Source organism: Notolabrus celidotus, chromosome 1 (genome assembly GCF_009762535.1).
Source record: "Notolabrus celidotus isolate fNotCel1 chromosome 1, fNotCel1.pri, whole genome shotgun sequence".
NCBI lineage: Eukaryota > Metazoa > Chordata > Actinopteri > Labriformes > Labridae > Notolabrus > Notolabrus celidotus.
The window spans coordinates 12,404,874-12,432,064 of NC_048272.1; the positions used below are offsets into that span (position 1 = coordinate 12,404,874).

The window sequence follows — 27,191 nt, forward strand, 5'->3', positions numbered from 1 at the left end:
TACTGGCATTCCCCTTTAATTTCAGTTTTGTATGAAACAAGGACATTACATAAAGGCATCATTCACACTAAAATATTCCATCTGTTCATTTTATCAATGAAGCATTTCTAGAGTATGTGACAATCCTTCCATAAACTCAACAGTATACATAACAGGTCTGACAAAAGTAAAACACTTGATGTCACTTTAGCAGATTATTGATCCACGGTATGAGCAGTTTATTTCCCAGCTGCCAACAATGACACATATATGAACACAACAAACAAAGAAAGACAGTAAAACATTCCTGTGTACATTTTTTTCTTCTGCTGAGTATTTATGGACCATGTAATGTTTGTTCTGTTTTTGACGGGTAATATTGTACTTTAAATGAATTAAATCTGGGGAGTTTTGTTCCAATTTTACTTGAATTGATTGATGATTATGTCTGTAATCTAAATTTGTTTGATACAATAAATCATTTAAATTGGTGATTGGCTGTTTCTTTTCTTTCCCCCTTATCCAGTCTCTGTATGAACTTTCAGACTAAAGGCTTGTTTGACAATTGGTGCAGCTCTTAACTATTTTTAGATATCTTTGATGTGCAAAGTATATAAACCAGGATCTGTGTCCAATCTTACAGTACTCAACATCACTGCATCGCTAGCGATGAGTTTAGCTAAGTTTGACTTTACTCTAAAAATAGACTCTCTGTGGATAAATAATTCAATGATAGAGCCAGAAGCATAAAAACACATACATTTTTCATACCAAGGACTAGTTCCAACAAATTTATTTTGCAACACTGCAGCAATACAGTATATTCTAAATACAAAATCCATACAGACATAAAGTTGAAGTTAACATTAAGACATGCCTGTATGAGAGGAATCCATGTGAGATGATGAATTTCTGCTGTGAGAGCATGTTGCAGTCATATTCTAGGATGGATAACCAGAGCAATCCTTCAGAGTAAAAGCCGAAAGATGCCGTTTTGATTGATTTTTCAAAATCTTTAGGGAGAGACACTTTGATCCTAACTTTTTTACATTTTCTCCAGGATGGAGTCTACACTGAGTGAAATGTTTTTTTTTTTTTGCATTTGTACAGAGATTCTGCAGGACACACAGACACATTGAATGCATGTGTACAAATAATAAAAAGTGTGTGTTTGTTGTTTTACTGTTCAGCTCATGCACATTAAAAAGATAATTAACAGCATGTCTTAAACCCATGTGTTGTTCTGTTTACTTATTCACAGCCGCCAAGTTGACTTGAATGTAAGGAAACATGATGAACAAGACCTTTAAACTGCATAGCTGACAAATGTTCAAATAATAACTTGGATTTGAAGCTGAGCCCTCAGGGCAACCCCAGGGCCAAGTCTTTCACTTTGCTCTACAGCTCCCCCAGCTGGAGGAGCAAGAGGACTGAAATCATTACTGTCCCAGTAATGCAATCATGTGTCAAGATGCACTTAAGTCTTACCATGGAGATGCTCTTAAGTCTTACTGTGAACAACATATTTTGAGCCTTCTCAATAGAAAATGCTCAGTTATGTAGGGTTACTGCGACAGCCCCTGTGTGTAGGTAAGGTGCACTTTCACAGAGTAGGACTCTTGGCTGTTGGTGGATACACATCATTGCTTGATTACAATTTCTTTGGCAGGCAAGTTTGATTTTTTTGCTCAGAGAGTGACTTACAGAATTTAAAGTTTGTTTTCTATAAAATATGCTCCATTACAATAAAAAAATAAGATTTTCGAATCTATACAATCATCTATGCATATGTAGCCCGCGTTGCGTTGAGGTCTTGTCTCACCACCCTGTTGGGATTCTATTTCACATAACCACGCACTCACTATACATTATCCCTCATTTAGTAGACTTCAGTTGGACATTGCTACAAGTATTATTACAATGATGATTATAATCTTTAAATATGAGGACCTGACCCAAAATGTTCAAATAAAAAAGAAAACAGTCAGTGTCACATCATAATATTGAAATATTTCCTTTTGAATTATATGGTTAAATGGTTTGTGTGTACAGGTCAAACTATTAAAGGTAAAAGGTTTCCTACAAGTGTTTAAGTGGCAAATTAATTTAATAATAACATGCACTATACTAAATAACATGACCAGCATGTACATTTTGATTTAAATAATCATCATATACTACACTTAAAATAAGACATAAGGATGTTTCTGTGCATATTCTGCATCTTACCATAGGAAGATGATGTTATCCATAGCCACTGTCTCTCCTCTTGCATCTCCTCTGAATGCATTTATAAAGGTATAAGAAGGCAGCATGGTTTTGTTACAAACAGTGACTCAACATTGACCCCAACCTTTAAAGATATTCAATAAAAAAGCACTTTTTACACATGACATTCTATCTATTGTTTTGTATCTGTGTTGGGCTCCTGCAGGGATTTTTCTGACAGCACCTCTTGTCGGGATCTCTGCTCTTTTGTCACACTTTGCTTTGAAAATCCTGGAGGACACAGAGAGGGAGATTGGAAGAGGTGTTGGGAAATGCTGTTAAGCTCAAAGAAAACATCTGTATCTGTTCATTTACTCATGAGATCAGTGTAAACATAAATGGAGATAACAAATCAAATCAAGTGACTGAGCACATTTTTGGAGCTAAAGGGGTGCAGTTTTCAGCAGAGGGTGCCAATTTTTCCTAATATTATTTTCAGTCTGAAATGTCTCTGAAGATGTAAAAAAATATGAGCATAAGGACTATAAGAGGTCTATTTAAGAGGTTTATTTTGTAGTACTGGTTAGTGGTTAATTCCTAACAGGGATCAATAGATACATGGATAAATGAATAGTATATACCATTGGAGCCACTCTCCTTCCACTTGATCTTGTTGTCTTCAGTGTGTCTCGTCCAGGTGGAGCGGAAACTCACCAGCTCAGCTGTGAGATGAGCTAGACTCCACTGCAGACCCCTGGAGCTCTCTTTCCACAGATTACTGAGGAGAAATAACAGGTCTGTCATAGCAATACAGTTTTGTTTTTACAGTTTTTATCTTTATTTAAATGTACAAACTTCAGAGGCTAAACCCATGTCTGTTATATTGAAGCTACATGAATATGATGTCAGATCAACCTAGCCTTGCAGGCTACTGTATATTTGATTGTTTTGATTGACTGTGCTGTCCAGACACATTTTGGTCAGCCACCAATGATTTTCCCTTTGAGACTGAAAATAAACCACTTTACTTTCATTTTCCAACTAGTCTGACGATACTAAGCTGGAAGATTTTCAACCAATCCTAACAAATATCTAACTTAAAGTTGTAGCATTGTATACCCTCCAAACAGCTACAGGTGTTGTCTGTGTGTTACCTGTGTCTGTTGCAGGGGTCCGGTGGACCGGGGTTTTCCTCCACCAAAGGAATAACAATCTTTTCAGCCATGTCAGTCAGCAGAGAGAACGTAGGGTACACTATGAAGTCTATGAAACCTGTAGGAGCAAATTTTGCTGTATAAGCATGGTTTGATAAATATTCATTGGTGTTAAGCTTTTAATAATAGGAATTATATTTTTATGTTACTTAGTGAGACAATATTTCAGATGTTGAAACTGAAAAATTGTGTTGACGGATCTTATCATTTACGACACAACATATCATAAAAGATTATGAGAATCTGGAGGAATCTCTGTACAAAAAGGATAAGGCTGAAAACCAATACTTGATGGATGTGATTGTTGGGCCATCAGACGGCACTGCATTAGTTACAGACATGACTCTGTAGTGGAAACCACTGCATGGGCTCAAAATCCCCTACAAAAACCTTTGGAGATGCAGTTCATCACTGCATATAAAAATGCAGGTTAAAACTGTACTATTAATGAGAACCATGATCAAGAAACACCAAACCAATCTTCACTGGGCCTGGACTGAGAAGTGGAAAACTGTCCTGGGACAAATCAAAATCTCACATTCTTTTTGGAAATCATGGATGCCACATCCTCTGCTCTAAAGAGGAGAGGGACAACCCAGCTTGTTATTTGTGCACAGAAAAGCCAGCATTTAGGGATGCATAAATGCCCATGGCTTGGGTAGCTCACACATCTAGTAAGACACTGTTAATGCTGAACAGTATATACAGGTTTTGGAGCAATATATGTTGCCATCGAGATATTTACTTTTTCAGGGAACCTTATATATTTCAGCAAGACAATGCCAAACCACATTTTGCACATCTTGTAACACCATGGCTGCGTAGTAGAGACTCTGGGTACTAAACATTAAAGACATTTGGCTGATCACGAAACATATGACAAAGCAGCAAACTATTGAGCAACTGAAATCTTATATCAGGCAAGAACAGGACAAAGTTCACTTCAAAATTCCACAATCCAAACGTTTACAAAGTGTTGTTCCAAGAAGAGGTGATGCAACATCATGGTAAACATGTCCCTGTCACAACTTTTTTGAAACATGTTGCTGTCACCATATTAGAAATGATATATTTCTAATATTTCTAATATATTTTCATAAAGGTAAACAATTTTTAAGTTTAAACATTTGACATGTTATCTTTGGCCTTTTTTCAAATACATACAGGGATAAAATTATTTGCAAACAGTCAAATTCCTTTTTTTTCCAACCTTTTTCACAGCATCCCAACATTTTTTGGAATCACAGTTATACTACAGTACTGTGTAAGGTTTCATACTGTATAGTGTAGAGCTGACTGGTGAACACATTTTTAATGAATATTCACAGATTAAAAAATCAGGAAGGGAGAGAGCGGTCATAGCATCATAGCATTTTCTGAAAAAGAAATGAGAATAAGATAAGATTTCTGTAAAGTATTGTGTGAGACGTACCAATCTGGGACTCAGCTACCAGCGTGCTGTTTCGATCACACAGAGGAGAGAAGGGAAGGCCGAGCTCCGCCTCTCTATCGCCCTCACAAAGATAGAAAGACAAAGAGAAGATATCAAAAAGGCCATCCCACACATCAGCTGGAAATAACTCTTTAAAAGGTTATTTGACTTCAACACCTGCCACCAGAGACTCTCAGATTCTTCAAAGAAAACCTTACGAGAGCTTTATTCAAGGAACCCAAAAAGAGCCCTTCAGAGAGAGATCTCTCACATCTTATTTTAGAAGCAGTAGGTCTTCCCAATTCCTGCTCTGGTCTATTTCTTCTTCAAGTAAAAAAAAGACAGCATACTGTAGCATCTGACTGTTGCTTTTACTGGTAATCCACTCTGGTACCAGCCTACAGTATCTGTAAAGTCTCTCAGTGCCATCTGGAAAGACTCAGTAGTCATTAGATTAGAAATGGTGGCACTTAAAGATGAGGAGGTCTGACGTGAGATGACATGAATGAGTGGGTTTAACATACAAAAGATTAGCTCAGCCCTTTACTGCATGTACTCCCCACGCTCTCTTTCCCGTATCAGCTTCCTCTGTGTAATAAACGTAAAGAAACCTACACACAACTTTCATCCAAGGGAGCGCTGTACGTGTGGTGTTTGCAGATATCTTGAGACATTTCCAAAACACTCTTTGGTGCCAGGTGTTTCACTTGTTTGTCAGGTAGCTCTGGATGCTTTAAAATACTGCATTCTGCACACTGGTTTAGCTTAGTGGTTCGGCCCATGTGCAGAAGCCACAGTCTTCTTCGCAGAGGTTTTATGTTTGACTCTTGGCCTCAACCCTTTGCTGCATATCCCCCACTCTTCCCTCCCCACATTTCCTGCTGTCTCTCTTCAGTTGCACTATTGTTTGTCAGTTAATTTTCTTCCATGATATTTTTTTGGAAGGTTATTTGGGGGATTTCTACCTGCCTTTTACTGAGAGGATAGGGCAGTGGATAGTGGAGAAAACTGACAGGAGAGAGGGGAATGACATAAAGTGAAATGCCACCTGAACTGCCTGCCTTTAGAACAAGAGCCTCTGCACATGGAGCACGCAATTCACCACCAAACTAAACCAGAACTTCATCCGTCAAAGTTTAATAGAACGACCTGACTTAAAATGTGAAAGACTATCCCATATTGATGCTAATAAGTGATTCAGAGGCCTAGATCTTTCATGAGGTTTGATGCATATCTGGCTCATTAAATTCTTTGTTGTCCCCTTTCTTCTTTTTCCAATTGAGAGAACTTCCTCTTTTAAAGTAAACACTGAATACCCTTTTCAAAGAGACACTCCACTCTGACTGTCTGCTTCATACCTGAAGTGCTATTTATGTCATTCTCTCTCGCTCTGACGTAGCAACTCTCTTTGAAGGGTTCATGCTCTCCTTTCAGACTCAGGTGAGTCATTTACAAATAGCAGAGCTGTTATTAGACTCTGACCTTTTTCACTAAGCATTCATACAGAGAAAACAGCAGATCAAAGCAGTCAGAGCAGGATGGACATAAAAGAACAGCAGAGTAGAAATGAAACATAGGCTCTTAAGATTTAAATAAGTACACATATACTCACAGGAACCAACCAATCAAAGCCTCTCTTTTGAAACAGTGTCTTCCCTTTTTCTGTTATATTCATTTACAACAGGATCCAGTCACATTTAAAGTCCCTACAAGATCAATGTAGAATTTATTGTGGAGATAAAACTTAACTTGGAATAATAGATACTAGATTCATTGTTAAAATATTTAGTAAGTAAAAGGGAAATATGTTTTGGGTCCTTTTTCTAAATTTTTAATATTTCTTCTAATTACCTTTGTCTTTACATCAAACATACAGGAGCTAACCACACAATGATGCATGATTGAAGGCTCTTATTTTCATCACAAAATACTGAAGAGCAAAGAAAGTTACTTAGCTACTTGATATAACTTGTAGAAACAGGTATTTTGTCGTTTAATTTGAAAAACAAATGACCCTGGTTATGACTCTTTGGAACATTTTCTTTACTCTCCTCTTGTTAAGGACATTGCAAGAAAATATATCCCTGAGATGCCTTCGTAAGAATCACAAATGTCTTAAAAGAACAAGTTTCTGTACAGTATCACTGAGTTTTAGTGTCTGTTTCTTGTTATTTTCATTAATCAGCTGTGTTAAATACTCGATTCTGGTTGGTCAAAACCCCATAACAACAGTGATTAATTATCAACACTTAAAAAATGATGTATGGGACCACACTATAACACAGGTTAAAACAAACCACTCTGTGTAAAGGAGTCGGGTACATTGCACCTCTGCCTGTTAACAGTGGCAAAAAACGAAAGTTTCTGTTAGCATTCTGAACCAGATGGCTAAATGGCTAAATAACATGGAGGTTATTCTTAATATTAGAGCCTTTCCTGCAATCCAGGCATTGGCAGCAGGACTTGTGAGTACATCCCTGATTTGCCATGAGCAGTAGTAATAGTAGCAACAATGAAAAGTTGTGACATTTATGTTATTTAAGTTTGAAGGTGTGTCAACTGCAAAGCTCAGAGAAGAAGGTGAGCTGAATGGAGACAGAAATGTCAACATAGTGGAAATGTTAAAGCACTTAAAGAATTAGCTCATAAAGTTTTGGAAATACTTTATTGTTTTCTTTGTTGCCAAGATTTTAATTAGGAAACTGATACCTATTTTTCTTCACGTCAGTTGATGATACAATAAGCAGTTTCTTAGTTTAGCTTAGCATAAAGCTTGGAAATCTAGAAAAGGGAAAGAAATGTGTCATACTGTCAGTTCAGATCCTCTAGAGCTCCTACCTGCCTGAAGAACTCCTCCATTAGAGCTTTGGTCCAGCGAGAGTGCAGCGCCCAGGGTTTGGATGGATGACTGATGTCGGCCGTGTGAAGCAGCAGAGACAGAGCTTTGGGCTTGTCAATCCTGCAAGATAAAACACCACGCACAACTTGTTTCTGTTGATATGTTGTGCATCTCATATATGCCTACAAAAGCAAACTTGACAGCAACCAGATTGACACTAATTTGCACTTAGTGCTGGATATTTCTAAACATGCTGGATCTGCTCTGAAGAATCACTGTACAGTATAACCTCTTGTTTATGCAGCACAGCTTGAAACCAGCAGCACAGCCCATTAGTGTTACCGTTCTTGTTGTTGTAGACAGGATTTCATGGCTTTGACTTGGAGGAGGTGGGAGGACATGTCTGTGGACAACACCATGTCTATGACGAGCGATCTCAGCTCCCTGTAGATAAACAGAAGAGACACACTATTTACCCCTCACCCTCTGATGATGGGAGTAAAGTATAGTTTAAAATCAACAGAGAGGAAGAGTCAATGGGGTTATAACCTTTCCTGATTTCCTGATGGATTTTCTTGTTCCCATGGTAACACTGACTGCATAAAAAAGCAGTATGCTCCGGGTGTTTATCTTTGTTGATATCTACTGAGCTCTCCCATGAATAGCACACCACATAACGTATCAGTGATGAAGCGTCATCCTCCAATGAATACAAAAACATTTAATATTTTATCAATATGAACTGTTTTTAGTGAAGAAATAGATTATTGGCGCTCATCATAAGAACATAATAATAGAGAAAACGAGCTGACGACACTTCAGGTAAACATTTTGGTAATATCATGAATCATGGATGACTAAGTTTGACTCACTGACAACATGTCTGAGAGTTTGTCAGAGGAAACACAAACATGGTTAATCACGACTACTCTGCTGATAAGTCTATGAGTCACTGAGCAGAAATAGGAACATGAAACTTTATTGATTCCTAAAGGAGAAATCCTAGATTAAGAGGTCAAAGGTCAGGGTCAGCTGGAGGAGCAGCCATGCAGAGGGTCAGGAATCTCATCTCGTTAAAGGATGATTCATCATGGAGACATATTTGTCTTCATGGGATCTTTGTTGCTTCATGTTCCTCTTTAGCCTGTGGCCATTTAAATCCATGTAAATGATTACACTTCTAAACTACTTTACAGTTTTTCTCAGTCGCTTTGGTACATTTCTTGAATCATCCTCAACATTTGCAAAACAGTAAGTGCATTTCTCAAAACAATTCGTACAAATAGCAAAACACCAAGGATTACCTGCAAAAGCCAGTATCTTGCTCAAAATCCTTAGTTCATCTCTCAAAAGTAAATATCTGTGTCAATGAACATGTCAGTGCCATCAGTGACAAGTCCTTGTGTCATTGTGTACGGATAAGACAGTCAAATTACTTAGTCATGTTGTCAATATAACAGTGTACTCTGGAGGGACGTTCTGATGTAAACTATGGCTAAAGTTTTGATGACAGTTATTGTAAATTGAGAGTTACACCTTAGTGTATTGTGACTCTTATCTCATTAGGAATGCTCATATGTCCTCTGCCTCTTCCTCTGTTTTGCCTCCCAACTCCTCCACCATGCAGCCTCACTCCTCTTCCTCTTCTTCTTCTCTCTGGCTGTTGACTCAGTCCAATTCCTTGTCCTTCCATTGTCAGACTTTGTAACATTGTGTTGTGCTCCGGTTAGATATATAGTTGCCAGTTGATGGTTCATGAGATGCACCTTTGAGCTATGTCAGAAAACTGGTTGATCATTGGTTGATCTAATGCTTCACACATCTCTAATACATTTTGATCAACATGACATAAGCACTTGATAATGTAGGAAACAGCAGAGAAATGTACATAATCATTTGCATGGATGTACCAAAGCATTTGCAGCTTGTTTAAAAAAATGAGAAACTGCTTTTTTGATGTGCACAAGTGACGCAATGATGTGAAGATTGAACAAGTAGTTTGGAGAATTTCAATTCTGATCTGAGAAATGTACCAAAGTAACTGAGAAAAACTGTAATCTACCATGGGTGCATGCAAGAAGGCACTTTTTGTTGTAATATCTAATTGTTCCATATCAGGAAAATACAGTACAGTTGCATGACGGTGTGCGGAACTGATTCAAAATCTTCTACAGTGCTCATTCTCAGGGCATTTAAGGGATGTGGGCTTTTTTTTTATAGAAGCCAAAATCAGTACTCTGTGGTATATTTTTTGTGTTTATTAAGCAAAATAGTGTGTGTTTACTTTAGAATTTGTGAATTGACTCCTAGCAAACTGAAGCAGCCATGCCCAAAGTAACTTGTGATAAAGGTTAACAGTGTTGCTGTGTGGGTTAAGGCTCTATGGCACAGATGAATAAGTCACATTAGGCTTTTGCTCCACAGAAAGTGGGTTTATTTCACAGTTGGTTCTCAATCTTTTCCAAATATTTGTCTCAACTAAAAAATATAATTGTGGTACTGTCTAACTCAAATGTACAGTAAATACATTTCAGTTTTTCTTTTTGTACTAACTTTGAAATGTCCCTGTCCAACATTCCAAATCTACTTCAACAACAACAAGTAAATTCTGTGAAACAGGAGGAGAATTGCTGGAACTCATTGTGTGGCTCTGTAGACAGAGAGCACTTTGGTCTTTCTCAGAAAAAGAGATCATTGAGTCATTTGATCACATGCGTTCTCATCTTTGGGTTCATTTTCTGCACATGATGGATCTCTTTGTCTGTAAATGTTTGATGGGTGTTACAAATTCAGAATCAAAAGAACACCTTTATTCTACCTCACATGTTCTGTATTCTGAGTATGCTCTCAGGTGGATGCCACAGGGTCCTATTTGGACATAACGGGAGATACCTCAACAAATCTAAAAAACTAATTCATCCTCATATCAGTGAATCTCCTAAACTCTGGCCAACAAGCGAGGTCTGATGGAGGGGTGGAGGATAGTATTTGGCAGTCAATGTATTTGTTGCACGTGTATGTATTGTTTTACTTGAATTTCTATGTCACAGCCTTTTATCCGAAACAAATCTCCCTCAAGACAAATAAAGAAATCTTGATTTTGATCTTTAAATGTATAGATTTTTGAGTTTTAAATGGCATTTGATTTATCTATGATTTACATCAACTGTTTACTTTTTGACATAAACTACTTAATTAACAAGGGTAAAAAGGATGTCAACCTACATCCACTCCTCTTTGGTCAAATTAATGAAGATGTTCATCTGGTCGTCCTGCAGGAGGCGAAACGCTGCGCTCAGGTGATGGCTCTCTTGCACCGAGCGGTCGTTGTAGATCAAAGCAAAATCTGACCTGAAACACAGACAGTGAAACAGGAAGAGCATGAGTGTGCATGAAAGTGGAGTTAAACAGTTCTGTAGAGGAGATGTGATAATGAGATAAAAAGAGTCACTCTAGGTCTGTCGTGATTTCTTTGAGAGTGCTGAAGAGGTTTGATTTGGTAATACTTACAGCGTCTTATTAATTACTCTATAAATGAAGTTAATTAAGCCATGTCTTAATAAAGCATCTTGTGACCACTCATTTACATAATCTCTTTTATTGGACTGTAAAAGTAACAGAAGTAACAAAGCACACTTTGAAAACTTTTTGAATTAGTAATTATCTTAATGCTTCAGTCAGCCCACCACAGTACTGTACATGTAAAAGGCATAATACACTTCATATGCAATTTTTCATTCAAGATAGCATGCCTTAAAACAGAGGTTCCCAAAGTGTGGTTCAGGACCAAAAAAAAAGGGTTTTTTTGTATTTAAATATTCTATCCATTGTTGTAAATATATATACAAAAAATGACGTTACATATTAATTAAAACCATGCAAATAAAAATATGTCATCAGCTATCTACTTTTCTTTGTTGCCACTTGACCCCTGAGGTAAGCGAAAACATCAGTTGCAGCAGGTTAATTCATGGCAGGAAACACAGCAACATGTGCAAATATAGGAAGGCAAATTATCCACAGACCAACTAAAGTCTGAGCTTTAGGCCAGTCTGAAACTCACAGAGTCACACGTGCGTCTGCTTATTAAATATTCTATGTCCTGACACAGCAGTCTATACATGAAGATTACTTGTATTCTGCTCTCAGCCTTGCTTAAATTACAACAAAATAATATTATGGTGGTTGGCTGTTGTGTTTTTTTGTGTTGCTCTAATGTTCATTTTTGGATTGGCCTGTTAGTATTTGGGCTCGGATGTAAGCAATGCTTAACCACGTCTTGAGACAGTGTAGGTCACCAGCCTATGGTAACTTTGTTTTGGGGGTCACGGGCTAAAAAGTTTAGGGGCCGCTGCCCTAAAGCATATCCTGTTATGTTTTCTATTTCACCTCACATTAGTTCATAATTCACTAAATAAACACAAAAGACGTAAAACTACTGGTTGAGACCAAGAACAAATAATGAAAATATTTACTGAGGTAATAAATTAAATGAGAAGTTGAATAATTTGTCATTGACCTCTATAACTGGGTTTGCTCCCTGCTGGCTGTTAGAGATAATGCAGGTTTAAGGCGTTTCTTCGAAGCGGCAACCTCCGGTCTAAAAATATGAGCCCAATGCGGAAGTGTTAAAAACTGCAGTTCATCAAGGGTCCGCTTGTGGCTGGCTCCCGAAGTACCGGAAACCACATACACACCAATTCAAAAAAGCCGATCTTTACAGCAGAAATAAACATGTTTACAGCCTGGTACAAAAGAAGAGTGTAGTCTGGATAGCTTATTTCTCGATCGGCACACTGCACTGTTTTTTTCTAAGGCAGCAATTTCAAAGATATTGAGTTACGAGTCTTCCAATGAGAGGCACAGCTGACTTGATTGACAGACGGGAACACTGTAGCTGTTGGATAGGAGGCTCAAAGCTCGCCTCTTTACGTCACAATCGCTCGACAGAAACAATATGGCTGCCACCACCGATTGGCCTCAAAACAGCGCTTCAGAAACAGATGGGTGACGTCACGGATACTACATTCATATTTTATACAGTCTATGGCATCTACTTGTCATTTACAGTCAAAAGCATTGACTACAGGATTCATGTTTAAACTTTTGTGAGTCAAAAATAAAAGATTAGAAATAAAGAAATAAAGATTATTGCCGAAATAATCATATTCCCATGTTACAGAGAAAACTCAAATGCAACTCACTCGCAGCTTTATTCACAGCATCAATCACAGCTTCAGACCCCTGATGAGTCCCTTTGTTGCAGGAAATAAAGCCTTTTTTTATTCACTATTTTGTTAAAGGTTGAGTTGTTGGAGCGTACAAGCGGCCAGGGGAGATATGTATCTCCTGCTGTGATATTAGGTTTAGGGGTTTCATTCTTTCATACTATCCTTTATAAAATGTTGTCATTACTGAAATCAATTTCAACCAGCATTAATTCAAGCGGTCAACAGCCGCTGTTCTCTACAAGGTAAGAAATAAAGAAGAGAGTGGGAGTTGACTTTTTGACACAGATATATTTTGGGTGGAGCAGGACTTTTAAAAAGGAAACTGTTTGTTTTCTGTAACCAAGACATGTTCTTTTATTGTGGACAAGGATTCTTCCCAAAATAAATACATGATCAGGATGATGGGTGCCAGGAGACTGCGTTCTTAAGCCCTCCTGTGTGTAAAATTAACATCTAAAAATACTGTGTTCCCTCCATGAAGATGTGTTTGCTTTAGAGAGCTCTGCCTCTCTCCCACTGTCTCCAAAAACTGCACAAAGACCTTCAAGAGAAACTGACTTTCTATTTCTACATTCACTTATATCTCCTGCTATTTCATGATTTAACAACAGGATGCTGTGTAAACTTAGGCAGTGCTATATAAGTGTGGATTTATGAAATGTGTATCAGAAGAAAAGCTTACTTTGTGTGAATGTGAAAGTTGTTTGTGGTTCCTGTGTGTTCGTAGTCATGGATGGCTGCAGCGAATAACGACGCCATCACCTCAAGCTCAGTCAGCCAGTGCTTGATGGACACAAGAGACAAAGAAATAGATATAAAAACATACTGTCAGGGTAACAGGGTTCAAGTTTTATTGTTATCAAGAGCCATTTATAATGTCAACATGAGGACACAGACTTGGGGATGGATAATTCCCAATACTAGTGTAAGAGCCATAATGTGATCATTAAGTTAATTTAAAATATAGTTGTAAATTCATAATTTGTACATTTTTGATCATTGTATACTACGTAATTAATGCCTAAATTGTAAAAGGTAAAAAACATGTAGTGCATGAAGAGTTAATGTTGATTGGGTAGCTCCCCTTTAAGTGTGAGTGATGTCACATGGAATGTTCAGCGAGCAGTGAGTGAGACAGAGAGCTGTGAAACATCATCCTGACAACACTTGCACAAAATTTGCAGTAAACATAAAACAGAATTTAGTCCATGGGATGGGGATGGGCAGGTCAGCAGATTTTCAAACTGAAGGGATTATGAGCGTTTGCAAGATGTGTGATTGGTTGATTTGTCTGACATGACTAATGAATTTAATTTCATCCTCCCTGGTTGCAGCATTTATATTATTCTTCTTTCATTATATGTTCTGTGTTGCAATATGTACTAGTGTTGCTTGATTGTTCACATCAAAACAGAAACTGTCACTTTTCATGAGCAAAGAAGAGGGCCAAGTACAAACCCTGTCTCCACTCTCAGATACACAAACCTGCCAATTGCTTTGTGACGTGAAAACAAATGTATGATACTCAGATAGCGATTTCAAAAAGGTCAAGAAATGTTCAGAAGCTCCACAAATCAACCACCTGAGACGTTGGGTACAAATAATTCCTGACGATATTCAATTGTCCAACAAGCACTTATGAAGAAGCTAAACTCAATAGTAGTTTTGATCTTTCGATCTTTGGTATTTGTTTGTGAAATGTATTCAAAAGGCCTTCTCCATTAAAATATGACAAGAAAGTTGACCAAAAACAAAGGTATTAGATTGAATTTATTGTACCACAAGTCCAGAGCGAAGCAGCAGGCAGTGCATCGTCTGAGTCACGTCAGCAGCATGAACATGGCTGTGGTACGGGTTGTTGTGTTTGCAGTATCCTCTCTCCAGAGCATTTAAGAACTCTGTCAGGCATGAGATGGGGATCTAAAGTACAGTACAAAATCATTAAAGTTTTATTAAAAAATCCACACAAGTTCATAAGGTTTATGCCTACAATAAAAGCTAAAACAGCTTGAGTGTTATAATTTGGTTGCAGCTAGAACTTTACTCCTTATAGCTGGAATTTCAACACACATTTTCCACAAAAAAATGACTCTACAAGGGCAGATGTCCTCATTTAATGTTGGATTTCATCCATGACATTCTTCCAATATCATACCAAGATAACATATGGAGAGTACTCAGTGTTTACAGTGCAATGATTCCAGAGATATAGACCTTAAAACGACTGTTGAGTCCATATCTGGTGATCAGCTCAAAGAACAAAGTTTGTAGTGCGTGATCAGAGCTGGCCGCGTTCAGAGCAAACACATCAAAACTCCACCGATCAACATCCTGAGGAGCAGAAGAGGAAAATGATGTTATTGCTGATCACTTTATGTGCGTACCACCCCTTGTGTGGTGCTGATATATTGCTCATGACACACACAGAGCCTGGAAGGTGCTTACCCGGAGGCAGTTAACGACCAGCACAGGTTGGTCTGGCATGGCGGCCGTGTAGGCCCTCTTGAACATCCTGGAATAATGCAATGTTTATGTTGAGTTCAGTTAAAGTTCAGATGTTGACACTGTGCAGTCAACTGGTCTTAGGAGCTGTTTATATAAATCCAACAAAGTCCCTGTCCCCTTTGGAAGGATGTTTTAAAGAGAGGAGGACACTAATGTTTCATGTTCCAGCTCAGCTGAATGTGTCTTCTGTGGCTCAGACTGTAACAGCACCATGTGAGCTTACAGAGTTATGGCAGGGAGGTGTAAATCACTCATACACAATGGGAAATGTACATTATGAAATGTTTTTATTCTCTTACTATATTGCTCTAATTAAGACAAGTAGCTTCAAAACTGCCTGTCTCTTTTAAAGCTGCTTTCTTACAGGGGAGCATTTAAACATCCTGATGCATCCAAGTGTCGTCTTTAACCCACTCTGCAACAATCATTAAGTTATGCAGAAAAGAAGATAAAATAAACCTGTGATTATTTACCTCTCTACAAATATCCCTGCCTGCACTGCGTGCACGATGCTGCGAAACTTTGGCTTCTCGTCTGAACGTCGCACAGGCCGTCGAACCCTTTGTGTGAAGGTGGATGCCAGCCAATCAGTGACCTCTGAAGGCACCCCGTCCGACTGCAGCTGCTGGAGGTCATCTTCTGACTCCAAACACTGCCTGAGAGAGACACAACAAACACAAACAGTGAAAGTTAGACAACATAAAAACAGAAAACTGGAATAAAGTACGACAGAATCACTCACTGTCTACCAAAATCAGTTTCTGTTCTTCAGAAAAACAACTATTCACCTAGCTGATACAAAGTCTATGCATTGATATAAGAGAGAACATTTGAAACAATGATGCCGCTGTGGCTATAGTACTCAAAAGCTCCTGGTCACATCAAATTTCTTATGAATTGTCAACTACCAACAAAAAGCCGCCACTTTGTAGACTACACAACCTAAATGTGTTCCTAACAGGGAAAATAACAAGCGCTAAATTGGATCTCCCTCCATGTGGAACTGAACAGATGCTAGTACCCTTGCAAGCTCACCAAGTATCACTTTTTCCCAACAATCACAAAACAGAAATTGGTTAAAAATGTGGATCCTTAGGAAAGAAACACTCAAGATGCAGGGCATGTATAAAGTCCTCTATTCATAAGTGTTCTTTTAAGCATAATACTAACTGAACCAACCAAAGCATCATCTCTTGCTCCTCTTCTGCACAAGTTGAAAGAGCACCAGCTGATTATCTAAAACAGCAGCAATCCACCAAAGCTCTCAGGTGTGGTCGGTAGGAGGTTGGAGTCAGTGTGTTCCTGACGGAAGGCATCACAAGAACATGAACAGCCACACAATGCAGAGTGCTGTAAATGATGCCAGGAGATTACTGAGGGTGTGTGAAAAGGAAAGTGTGAGCACTTTGTGTACCCATCTGTCGATTCATCTCATAAAGCTGCCTTTCAGTAGTTGCACAGTCAATTGAAGAACTTTTTTTTGGCTGATTGTGCATCACTTTCTGCTGCCTCATGATCACAGTGTGCCTATAATGACTCAATGAGCAATGACAGATGCACTGTGCTCTTGTTGCAAAGTTTATAATGGTTGTTATTCACTGAATATATTGTGAGATTCATGTACAAACTTGCATTTATGGCCCAAGAGCTCCCTCTCTGAGTTGCATTTTACCTATGAGCTCAATCGCAGCATTCTTCATAAATTCTGTGTATTACCGCCTGTATTCACTATATATTGACACATAGTGCAGTTTGATTTATGCAAACGTTGATGAGATAAATCTCAGGTGGGTGCTGATAGGTAGAGCAATCAATCAAATTTCAATTTAATTTATGATTTTGGCTTTCCATGATCATGAAAACAAGATAATAGAGATTGAACAATTACTGTGCCACCTGCCATGTGTCCTTATGAATGTAGTGTGCTGCCCAAGCGGCAACCTCCAGTCTCAAACTATGAAGCCCATGCAGAAGTGTTATAAACTGCAATACATCAAGAATCCTCTTGAGGCTGGTCGCAGAAACACCGGAAACCACATACACACCAATTCAAAAAGACAATCTTTGCAGCATTAATAAACATGTTTACAGCCTAGTTCAAAAAACGGCTTGGCCCTACGTAGCTAATCTCTCTATCGGCACACACTGTACGGGGGTGAATTTTTTTTTAACGCAACGGTTCAGAAGATATTAAGATTACCAGCTTTTGCCGAAATAAGGACATGACTGACTTGACTCCCAGTCGGGAACACATAGCTGTTGGCGAAGAGGCTCAAACTCTGCCTCTTTACGTCACACTCTGCCTGGTTGACTTCCGCAATTCCAATATGGCTGCTGCCATCTATTGGCTTCAAAACAGCACTCAGGATACTATGTCCATTATTTATACAGTCTATGATGCTGCCACAACAAGCTATCTGTATGACTGACAAGACATATTCTGTTCCTGTTCAGGTACAAATTTCTGTATTATTGTATTAGCTTTACTAATCAACAGATGTAATGCTTGGCCAGTTATATGAGACACATGCCTGATTGTGCTGTGTCAGCTGCTGTAACAAGCTAGCTGACTGACCAGCACCTAGCCTGTTCCTGTTCAGATTTTAAATGGTGGCATAAACAGACAAACAGGCCTCAAATAAAAGCTCATACTCTTTCTTGACCTATCTGTTGATTTGCTCTGACAGAGGATGTGTTAATCTTAATTCATATACAGAGTTTTACAATTTTGTGTTATCCTTTGAGTTAAAAAGTAACTGCATTAGCGTCATGTTAGTACGTGATGCTAATTGACAAAAATCTCACAAGGGGTATTTACTTGAAGTTCCCAAAGGGGATTTATTTTAGATGTGTATGTTTGCCAGTTTATAACAGACTTTAATCATCCATTTGAAACAGAGCTAGAACTTTTAAGAGGTGTTTTGGCATCTGATTTTCAGTGTGATGATTGCATGTTGAGGTATTGATTCAAAGTCCCCATGCAGGCAAAAGCAATCAGGCTATAACAGATCATATTTCTCAGCAGACACATTGTCTCTTTTATAGCTAGTGACCTGTCCTGGTTATACCCCATTAATACCCCAATAAGTGGACTGGGCTGAGCTCCAGCACCTGCTGTCCTGTAAAGGATAAAGTAGCTGCGATAAAGCAATAAACTGCAGAACTTTGTAGCCTTGTCTTTTTGTAGAACCAGAAACAATCATCTGGACTTATGTTGTTTTCTTTGCTTTGCAGGTTCAAAGCAATAAAAAAGTTAAAACAGAGCTATACAGTACAAAGACAAAATTGAGTAAGAAATGTCAAAATGTTTATTGTCTTGTTATTCTTATTTCTTCTACCTTGTTCCATCGAGGTAAATTGCCTCCAATAACGACGCAGTGAAATCCAGATTCTTTTTGATTTCCTCAAAATCGACATCTCTCTCCTCCAGCAGCTTCAGCATGCTCCTCAGCCTGTAAGGAAACACAGTCATTTGTTAGGATGTGATCACCACAAAACAAAATGGCCTTTCTGAAAGTACTAAAGCTGCTGTTTCACCTCTCAAAAGAGGATTGACTGGGAGCAGAGAACAGCTGGGTGAAAATGGCTGGTGCTTACAGCAGTTTGGATTCAAAGTTTTACTTGAAATCACTCTTGGAACAGCAACAAAAGTTTCAACAGTAAGGTCAATTTTGAGCATGATTGGGACATAAACTGACAACACTTGATAGTGTTTTGACTGAGGTAATTGGGGCGTATGAGGTGCTTCAAGAGCAATTGGAAAAAAAATCCTAAGGAAGGGAAAAAGTTCATTTGGAAGTGATTTAAGCTGCCCAAAGAAAGCCAGTGGCAAAAAGGGCATCATTAGTGCCAAATTTTCCATGAGAGGAGAACTTCCCATGCTTAAGCTCTTACGTAACGCACATTTTATCAAAGAGAGTTCCATGGAACTGATGTTGTTGAGTGCTGGCTGCATTCTGATCTTGTCTCATGCTTGATTTTGAAACATTTAATCTTATTACTATCGAGAACATGCAGGAATGCATCAATCTCCTGCTGCGCAATAAAAAGCACGTCACCTCGTGTGCAACCCACCTGCTGTGCATTAATGTAATCTCATCTCCGTAATGAATTCAACAGCTTTCATAGCATAATACACAACACAACTGGAATCAATCTGCTCTGATTGGATTTTATTTTCTCTGAGGATATTCCAAAGGAAGATTTATCTGATATGCCGTGCACGCCACAGATCAGATTTCTACAAAACAATGTGGTGGAGCTGTTTGTGTGTCGACTGATTGTGTTCAATCGCAGGCCGCACTGTGGAGTCAGCTCCTGGGGAGGAGTCTCCCACAGCTTTTCAAGAGTTCATCACGCTGGCTTTTCAAAGCTGTTGAGTCATAAAAATAGCATGCATCTGGATACCATAGCTCGCTTTCAATCTCTACTAATCTTTCATGATAACAGTCTTTTCTGTGTGTCAACTATTTGCAGTAGAGGAGTGTCTGAAAAGGAATTGTATAGAAAATGTCTTGTCAGGGAGACTTAGTGAATGGAGCAAAATTACATCAGGCTTTGCCAAAACTGCACACTACACAGCGTAAGCTATAGTAGGTACATATCAGGTAGAAGTTTGAATCATATAAGCAATAACACATTTATATTCAGGATGTTCTGGAGTGACTAATTTTCTGGTTGTTTAAACAGAAACTTAAATTCTGACTAACTGACTAGTCTAATGGCGAGAAAACACTCAGAAAACTGTCATAATTGAACACAGTTTTTTTAACAGGGGTAATAATGAGATCACATAGTCAGCAGAACAAGTCAGAATAGTTTGCTAAGTCCGGCTAACATTAGCAAAGCTAGCACCACCAGTCTTCGGTCCTCCTTGCAGGTTAATGTCCACTATGCCAGTTTAACAAGACAAAGCCTGCTTACAAGTTTATCTCCATTCTCTAGATCCAAATACAGCAAAATAGGGCCGAGCTACACTAAAAGATGCAATCTGTTATCTTTGCTTGTTTACATCCGGGTAGTAGAGCATTATAGCACTATGGCGGTGGGTATTAATCAGAGATACAAGATGATTGCTACACTACAGTTTAAACCTAGTTTATACTCCTGTGTTGAATCCATGCTGTAGCATACATCCTAGGTTCCCATAGTCCTAAATCTATATAGAAGCCTACGCATTTAGCCGGCCCGCACCTTTGCAAATTTCTAACCACGCTTCAAAACAATACTGATTGCAGACCCTGTGATTGACCCACTACATAGCATCATAATACCTGCATTAACAACATTTCAACTCTAACATAATACAGTCTGATTCAATGACCTGTGCTTGTTCATGTGCACAACAAGCACAGAATGTAGTGAAACCATAGACTATATAAAATATGGATGTAGTATCCGTGACGTCACCCATCTGTTCCTGAGCGCTGTTTTGAAGCCAATAGATGGCAGCAGCCATATTGGAATTACGGAAGTCAACCAGGCAGAGTGTGACGTAAAGAGGCGGAGTTTGAGCCTCTTAGCCAACAGCTATGTGTTCCCAACCGGGAGTCAAGTCAGTCATGTCCTTATTTGGGCAAACACTCAGAATATTAATATCTTCTGAACCGTCACGTTAGAAAAAAAAAAAGTTACGCCCCTACAGTGTATGCCAATGGAGAAATTAGCTACGTAGGGCCAAGACGTTTTTTGAACCAGGCTGTAAACATGTTAATTAATGCTGCAAAGATTGTCTTTTTGAATTGGTGTGTATGTGGTTTCCGGTGTTTCTGCGACCAGCCTCAAGAGGATTCTTGATGTATTGCATTTTATAACACTTCTGCATGGGCTTCATAGTTTGAGACCGGAGGTTGCCCCTTGAGTGAAACCCAGAACTGGTGATGTCAGTGTAGAAATTGCACTGCCAGCTAGCGTTTAGGAGGAGTATTGCAGAGCAGCTTGGGCATGTACTGTAGTCTTCACGATGGTGAGTGCCACAATATATTACGGGCATTCCAGGCCTGCAGTAATTCAAGTCTTAAATGATTAACAAGACTGAGTATCTCTAAATTGTTATTTTAGTGTTTGTACACAGTGTCGCATGATAGGTGCCTTTTTTTTGCATTTGAGACACACAATGAACTATTTAAAGAAAGCTGATTATACTCAGAAAACACCACTAACAAAACAAAATAAGAAGAGAGATAAAGGTACCACTTCCCCATGGGGTGATGCCAAAATCAACACAAAACAAAAGTTCATCACAGGAGCTTTAAATCTTAGATCTGGTAATTTTTCATTTTTCTATTTCAGTGCTGTTTAATGCACTTTAAAACTGACATTAGTGGCTCGATAAATGTGTGAACTTCTGTCAAAAAATATCCCCAATACTCCTATCAATTTTTAGTGCTCTGAAACCTGCAAACACTTTATCGTCAGTGTGTTAACCAAAACAAAACCACATGAGCCATCAGCTCTGCAACTCTTTCCTCTCACAGCAAAAGCATGGGTAAGATGAGTGTTCACAGTGGCAAGTTTTCTTCCATGATGCTAAGTTTAGTCAGAGTAAACTTTGTTCAAGGGTGAATTCTATTAAACTCCTGCAAAGAAAGGAGGCTATCCTTTTTAAAAGAGACATTTTAAGGTTAGAATACTCTTTTCATTGTTTGTTTTGCTGTTATCTAAATCTGCAGATATATGATGAGTCACAAAAAGCAACTGAAGGCTGTTCTGTTATCTCTCATTACTGTGCAACAGGCTGCATTTTGACTCACATATTTCTAATGCTGCAAAACAAGAAAACTCCAACAACAGACTATAATCAAGACAGACTTACTGCAGCAGACTTTTGAAGCTTTTGCATGTCTGTGAGAGGAATCCAGCCTTGTTTGTTCAGACACAGAAAGGCTGAATGTGTATAAAAGCAGCTATGATATCATTTGTACAAGTCAGAACCTCTGTCTTACCTCGAGATGGGAATCTGCAGCCTTTTTTTACGGATTCGCACCAGTTCAGCCATTCCACACTCAAGCTGTGCCCTGATGGACCCCAGAGTTCAATAAAAAAAACAATAACAGGATGAAAAAAGTAAAATTACAACAGGGAAGTAGTAAGCAGAAAAGTCTCCAAACCACCAACGCAAACTTTGTGTGTCCTGAGACAGACTTGTGTTTCAACAGCTCTCCCACCCACTTCTGGGGGGACCTACTCCACTTCCCTCTGATTGGCTAGGCAGGCCCAAACTGTGTCAGTGTGTGTGTGTGAGTGAGTAAGTGTTTGTGTATATGTGTACAGCCGTTGTGTGAAGTGTGAGTGCGTTGACCTCACCGGCTGATGAAGTGTTGACTGCGAGGCTTTCAAGCTGTGTGTGTGTATTTGAATCCCAAATGAGAATTTTCCACCACAGCCACAAATTAGGGAGCTACACAGAGGGTCTTTGACTGAAACCCCACCAGAGTCACCCCGAAGCCAAACACATAAACAAAGCGTGTCCTCGAAAAGCCACCCACAACAGCATGATAGGTTCCCTGGTGCTGACTCGATATAGAAAATATTCAAGTGGCCACAAAAAGGCACTTATACATTTATATGAAGAAATCTTTTAAAGAGCTTTTTTTGATTGCAATATTTAGCTGAAGAAGGTTTGGACAAAATCCACACTACACAAAGATAATCATCAGAATCAGGGCCTGTGTAAGTGCATGTAAAACTGAAATGATCCCAGATCTTACAGCTTTAAACAACTCTGCAAAAATTAAAGCTCCTGTGAAAACTTTCAGTATGGGCTAATTTTGGCACCCCCTGTGGACAAAGTGTTACCTTTTATTTATTTGCTGATTTTGTTCTGTATATATGTTTCTGGGAAAAAGATAATATCCTGCCTTCTGTTAACAGGTTAATATATCACTTATTTTTAAATTTTGCTGTGGTAAAAGCGAAAAAAAGGATGTTTCATTATGCTGTAAATTGTCTCGTCCAACACCAACTCCCTGGCAGTGGTTACACACTTTAAAAACAACCCGATAGAAATAATAATTATTGCATTTGGTGGTCTTTTCTCTATTTGTAGTTTACATGGGGCATCACTGTATGAATAACTATTCTTTAGTGTAATTTACGTTTTTTATCAGCACAACAATGTGAAATAAGTTTGAGTGATGCATTTCAAGGCATTGGTCCCCATTTCCTCCACATTAAACAAAGCTCAAAAGCTCAAAATGACAGTGGGAAGACAGAGAATCATGTGTCGTAAAAGTCACTTCTCTTCATTTCTGCATTATGTGGTGCCATGTCAAAGAGCATGGGAGCGAGAGAGTCAGTCTGACCCAGCAGCCAGAGCAGGACGAGCGAGGAGGGAGGCAGACATGGCAGGGGTTTTCCCAAGCCACGTTGTCATACTGCTCTCATAAAACTCTATAAATAAAGACTATAGAAGTGAATCCAGCATAGGGACAACTTTCATTGTCTTGTCTGATTCTTTAGGTTCATGATTTGTACCATTTTAGAATATCAGTGGATGGGCAATAGTTATTTTTTGTTTGGATATACAAATGTACCACTGTAAGAACACTACCCTGATTTCCATTGATCTTTTCAATGTATGTCTACAAGTATACCAAAGATCTGAAAGCTCCTGAGAGGAGTTTTTAACTGTTCATGAAACTTACTGAAGTTAACGGTACCACTGAAACACTAAGACCTGTCTTTGCTTACTTTGTTTCCTTCTTCATCTTCCACCCTCACAGTTTGTCTTTGATCATGATGGACAAAGCTACACCCTCTCATCTCTCTCTGTCCACTCAAAGGCCAGAGCAAATTAAAAAACGACTGTGCCACCATAAATCACATCTTAATGCGGGAACTAGATGTCCAAGAGCCTAAGGGGGCTGGGGTCAGGGGAGAGTGGTCATTTTTGTGTTTTACAACCAGATAACACATACCTACACCTGAGTCGGAAGGTTTGTGACTGAAAACAAAGGTGAAAGGTACATGAGTTTACAATGTTGAGTATCTTTGATCTCTTCGATGAATCTCACACTCAATCAATTCTCAATCTACCTGTGAGATCAAATTAACATAACTGTAATGGGCAATGGCTGAGTGCCATTTAAAAATCTATGACATAATGAATAGTTCTTAAAGGCTGTGTAAGAAGTTTTTAACTGATTGTGAAATTGTCTCACTCTGATATAGATGTCCCTTCATGAGCCACTCTGTAAATTGAGATTCTTGCAGACAAGACTGGTTATTTCTTTACAATGAATTTTTGTGCATGTGTTTGCATGAAAAAAGCTGAGTCAATATTTGGCACTCACCCAGAAATGTCTATGTTTAGAACTCTGCTGGTAAAGTTTGGCAGTGAAAATCAAACCTCAGTTTATGGCTCTGTGTTGACTCTATGCCGTAGCTATGCTGAAGGGGCTAACACCATCGTAAGCATCACACACTTCTGCATTGGAGTGTTTGTGTCACACTGCAATACTCTGCTCAATGCCAGTTTCGCCAGTCTCTTGTGCCGCTACATCCTCTCCTTGTTTGTGTGCACTCCTTGCAGAACTATTGTTACTGCAATTAGTGCAAGGAATAAAAAAGAAGAGATGTTGGATGAGATGGAATGTACGGCCGATGTAGGGCAATTCCAGATATAGGCCACCAAGTGGACCAATCCTGTGGCATGTGGTCTGCATCGTTGTGTGTTACACCTCAAAAATGTATCCACGCATAGTGACATTTTTGAGGTGGTGCACTTTAGGTTTGCATGCAGGAGGACTTTTTTTGTCTTAGACAATGTTATCCTTAACTGTTTTGCACTCTTAGCTGATACGGGCCTTCCTTTAAGATCAGTGTTTCTATATCTTTTTACCATCCTACCTACCCACTCCCATCCACACCCACCCACCCATCCATCCATCTTGGGTATCTACCAAAAGAAAGGTTGCAGTTAACTCCTGACTCTGTGAAGAATGGATCGTACAGAATAACAGGACGTTGTTTTGGCTCTTGGGAAGTCACTGTCAGCCCTTCAGTTTTTTGGCAGACTCACAGATCTCCAACGCCGCAGAATTGATGGCCATGAAACTCTACACAGACATTTTTATTCCCTGGAGAAACATTCTGACTGACTTTGATGATCTACTATCTTCTCCTCTATGCCCACTGTCCAGTGCTTATTTGAAATGTCTCTTGTCGGATGGATTGCTTTGAAATGGGGACAAATGTATTATCTTTGTCCAACTTCTACTTTGGGGAATTTCCCAATATTTGTGAAAGATTTAAAAAACTTCAAAACTTCTGTCCCATAGACCCCAGATAAACTTTGTGTTTCCGACTGGTAAGTCAAAGTTAGCATGCTTACATTAACTGAATCATGTGCAACAATTTCGCCTGCTAGCTTTTAATCAACATTGTAAGCATGTTAGTATAAGCATATTAGCGTTAGCCGTAAGGCCTGACTTAGAAGACTGGTCTTGTTTATTGTAAACTATGGCGAAACATTGACTTTAAGGGCAAACTTTTTCGGTGGATCAACTTAATGTTTTTGAAACTCTCCAGTACTTTGAAGTAAGACCAAACTCCTTTATGATGCAAATATGCTAGTCCAAGATGGTGCTGTGGGTAAACAATTCTTGAAATATATTTGCTTGATCAAAATGACATGCTAACATAGTAATAATTTACACAAAATATGTTAGCATGCTAGCACTGACTGTATTGTATTTGGAAAAGGACAGAAATCTTTGAGCAAATTTTCATAAAAGATATCCAAAATACTGAGTTTGTTACATTATTAAGACTAATTGACAAACACCCAAGCTACAGTATGTCTGCATGATGATAAAGAAAATAGATCAACCCTTAGTGCACAACATACCATTTAAAGAAAATCTGAACTTTGTGCATCTTTAAGGCCAAAACAACCTGTCCAACCAGCAGATCTACAGAAATTACCACTATTTTATGCTGTAAGTAATTTAGTGCAAGGAGAGTAAAGAATGAAAAACCTCGAGGCACTCTTACCTCTCCAGTGTGGTCCTCCGTGCCATAGGACTCAGATGTCTATCGGCTGCGCTGTGGATCCTGAAGGTTGGAGTCATGACCTCTGGCTCTGAACGCTGCTGAACACCATGTGTGAGACTGTGAGCCTCAAAGAAAGAACATCTGTTGGCAACTATAAATCCAGCATGTGTGAATTGTCTTCTGTTTGAAAGTGTGTACATAGAGCTCTATGTAAATCTGCTGAGTGTTTACACTCTCTGATTCATTTACTCTTTTCCTCTGTGTGTGTGAACTGTAATTTGCTGTATGTTTTTGTGGGTGCTGGTGTGAGTGTAATCCACAGTGTCAGCAGGAGATGCTCTGTGTCACCAACACAATCAGCAGAGAGTCTTTATATCAGGACCGGAGTTTCCACCATTAGCTGCCCTCAGTGGCTCAGGGCATGATGCTGTGTGGAGCTGCAAGGGAATACTTCATGTGCATGCAAAGCCTTCAAATACACAGTGGAAATGCACTGTTTTATAACAACACACGTTTGAATAGAAGCACAACTGAAAATACAATTTACAACAGATAATAACAGTAACTCTTAGTTCTACTCCTCTGTTTTGCATTAATAGGCATTATAATATGGAAAATTAGCTTTATGGTTAAAATACAATGTTAAAGCTCCTGTGAGGAGTTTTTAGTTGGTTATGAAACAGACTGAAATAAATACTTTTTATTTGTGACCTTCAAAGGCAAAGAAGAACATTTTAACAATTTTAAGGATCGCCACTAAGTAGGTGTCAGTCAAGGTTAGTCAACAC

General features: G+C 38.8%; 1 protein-coding gene across 1 annotated transcript; it reads right to left on the minus strand.

The window, feature by feature from the left end:
* LOC117817025 (calcium/calmodulin-dependent 3',5'-cyclic nucleotide phosphodiesterase 1B-like) lies at positions 1 to 26,836 on the minus strand. Its single transcript, XM_034689470.1, has 15 exons — positions 26,404 to 26,836; positions 22,353 to 22,424; positions 18,747 to 18,860; positions 15,882 to 16,064; positions 15,349 to 15,415; positions 15,118 to 15,234; positions 14,683 to 14,823; positions 13,586 to 13,686; positions 10,898 to 11,023; positions 8,015 to 8,116; positions 7,672 to 7,792; positions 4,834 to 4,915; positions 3,342 to 3,459; positions 2,829 to 2,965; positions 1 to 2,478 (listed from the first exon to the last, which is right to left on the minus strand). The coding sequence occupies exons 1-15, from the start codon at positions 26,601 to 26,603 to the stop codon at positions 2,381 to 2,383; spliced, it is 1,779 nt and encodes a 592-aa protein (XP_034545361.1). The 5' UTR covers positions 26,604 to 26,836; the 3' UTR covers positions 1 to 2,380.
* Positions 26,837 to 27,191: the final 355 nt, after the last annotated feature.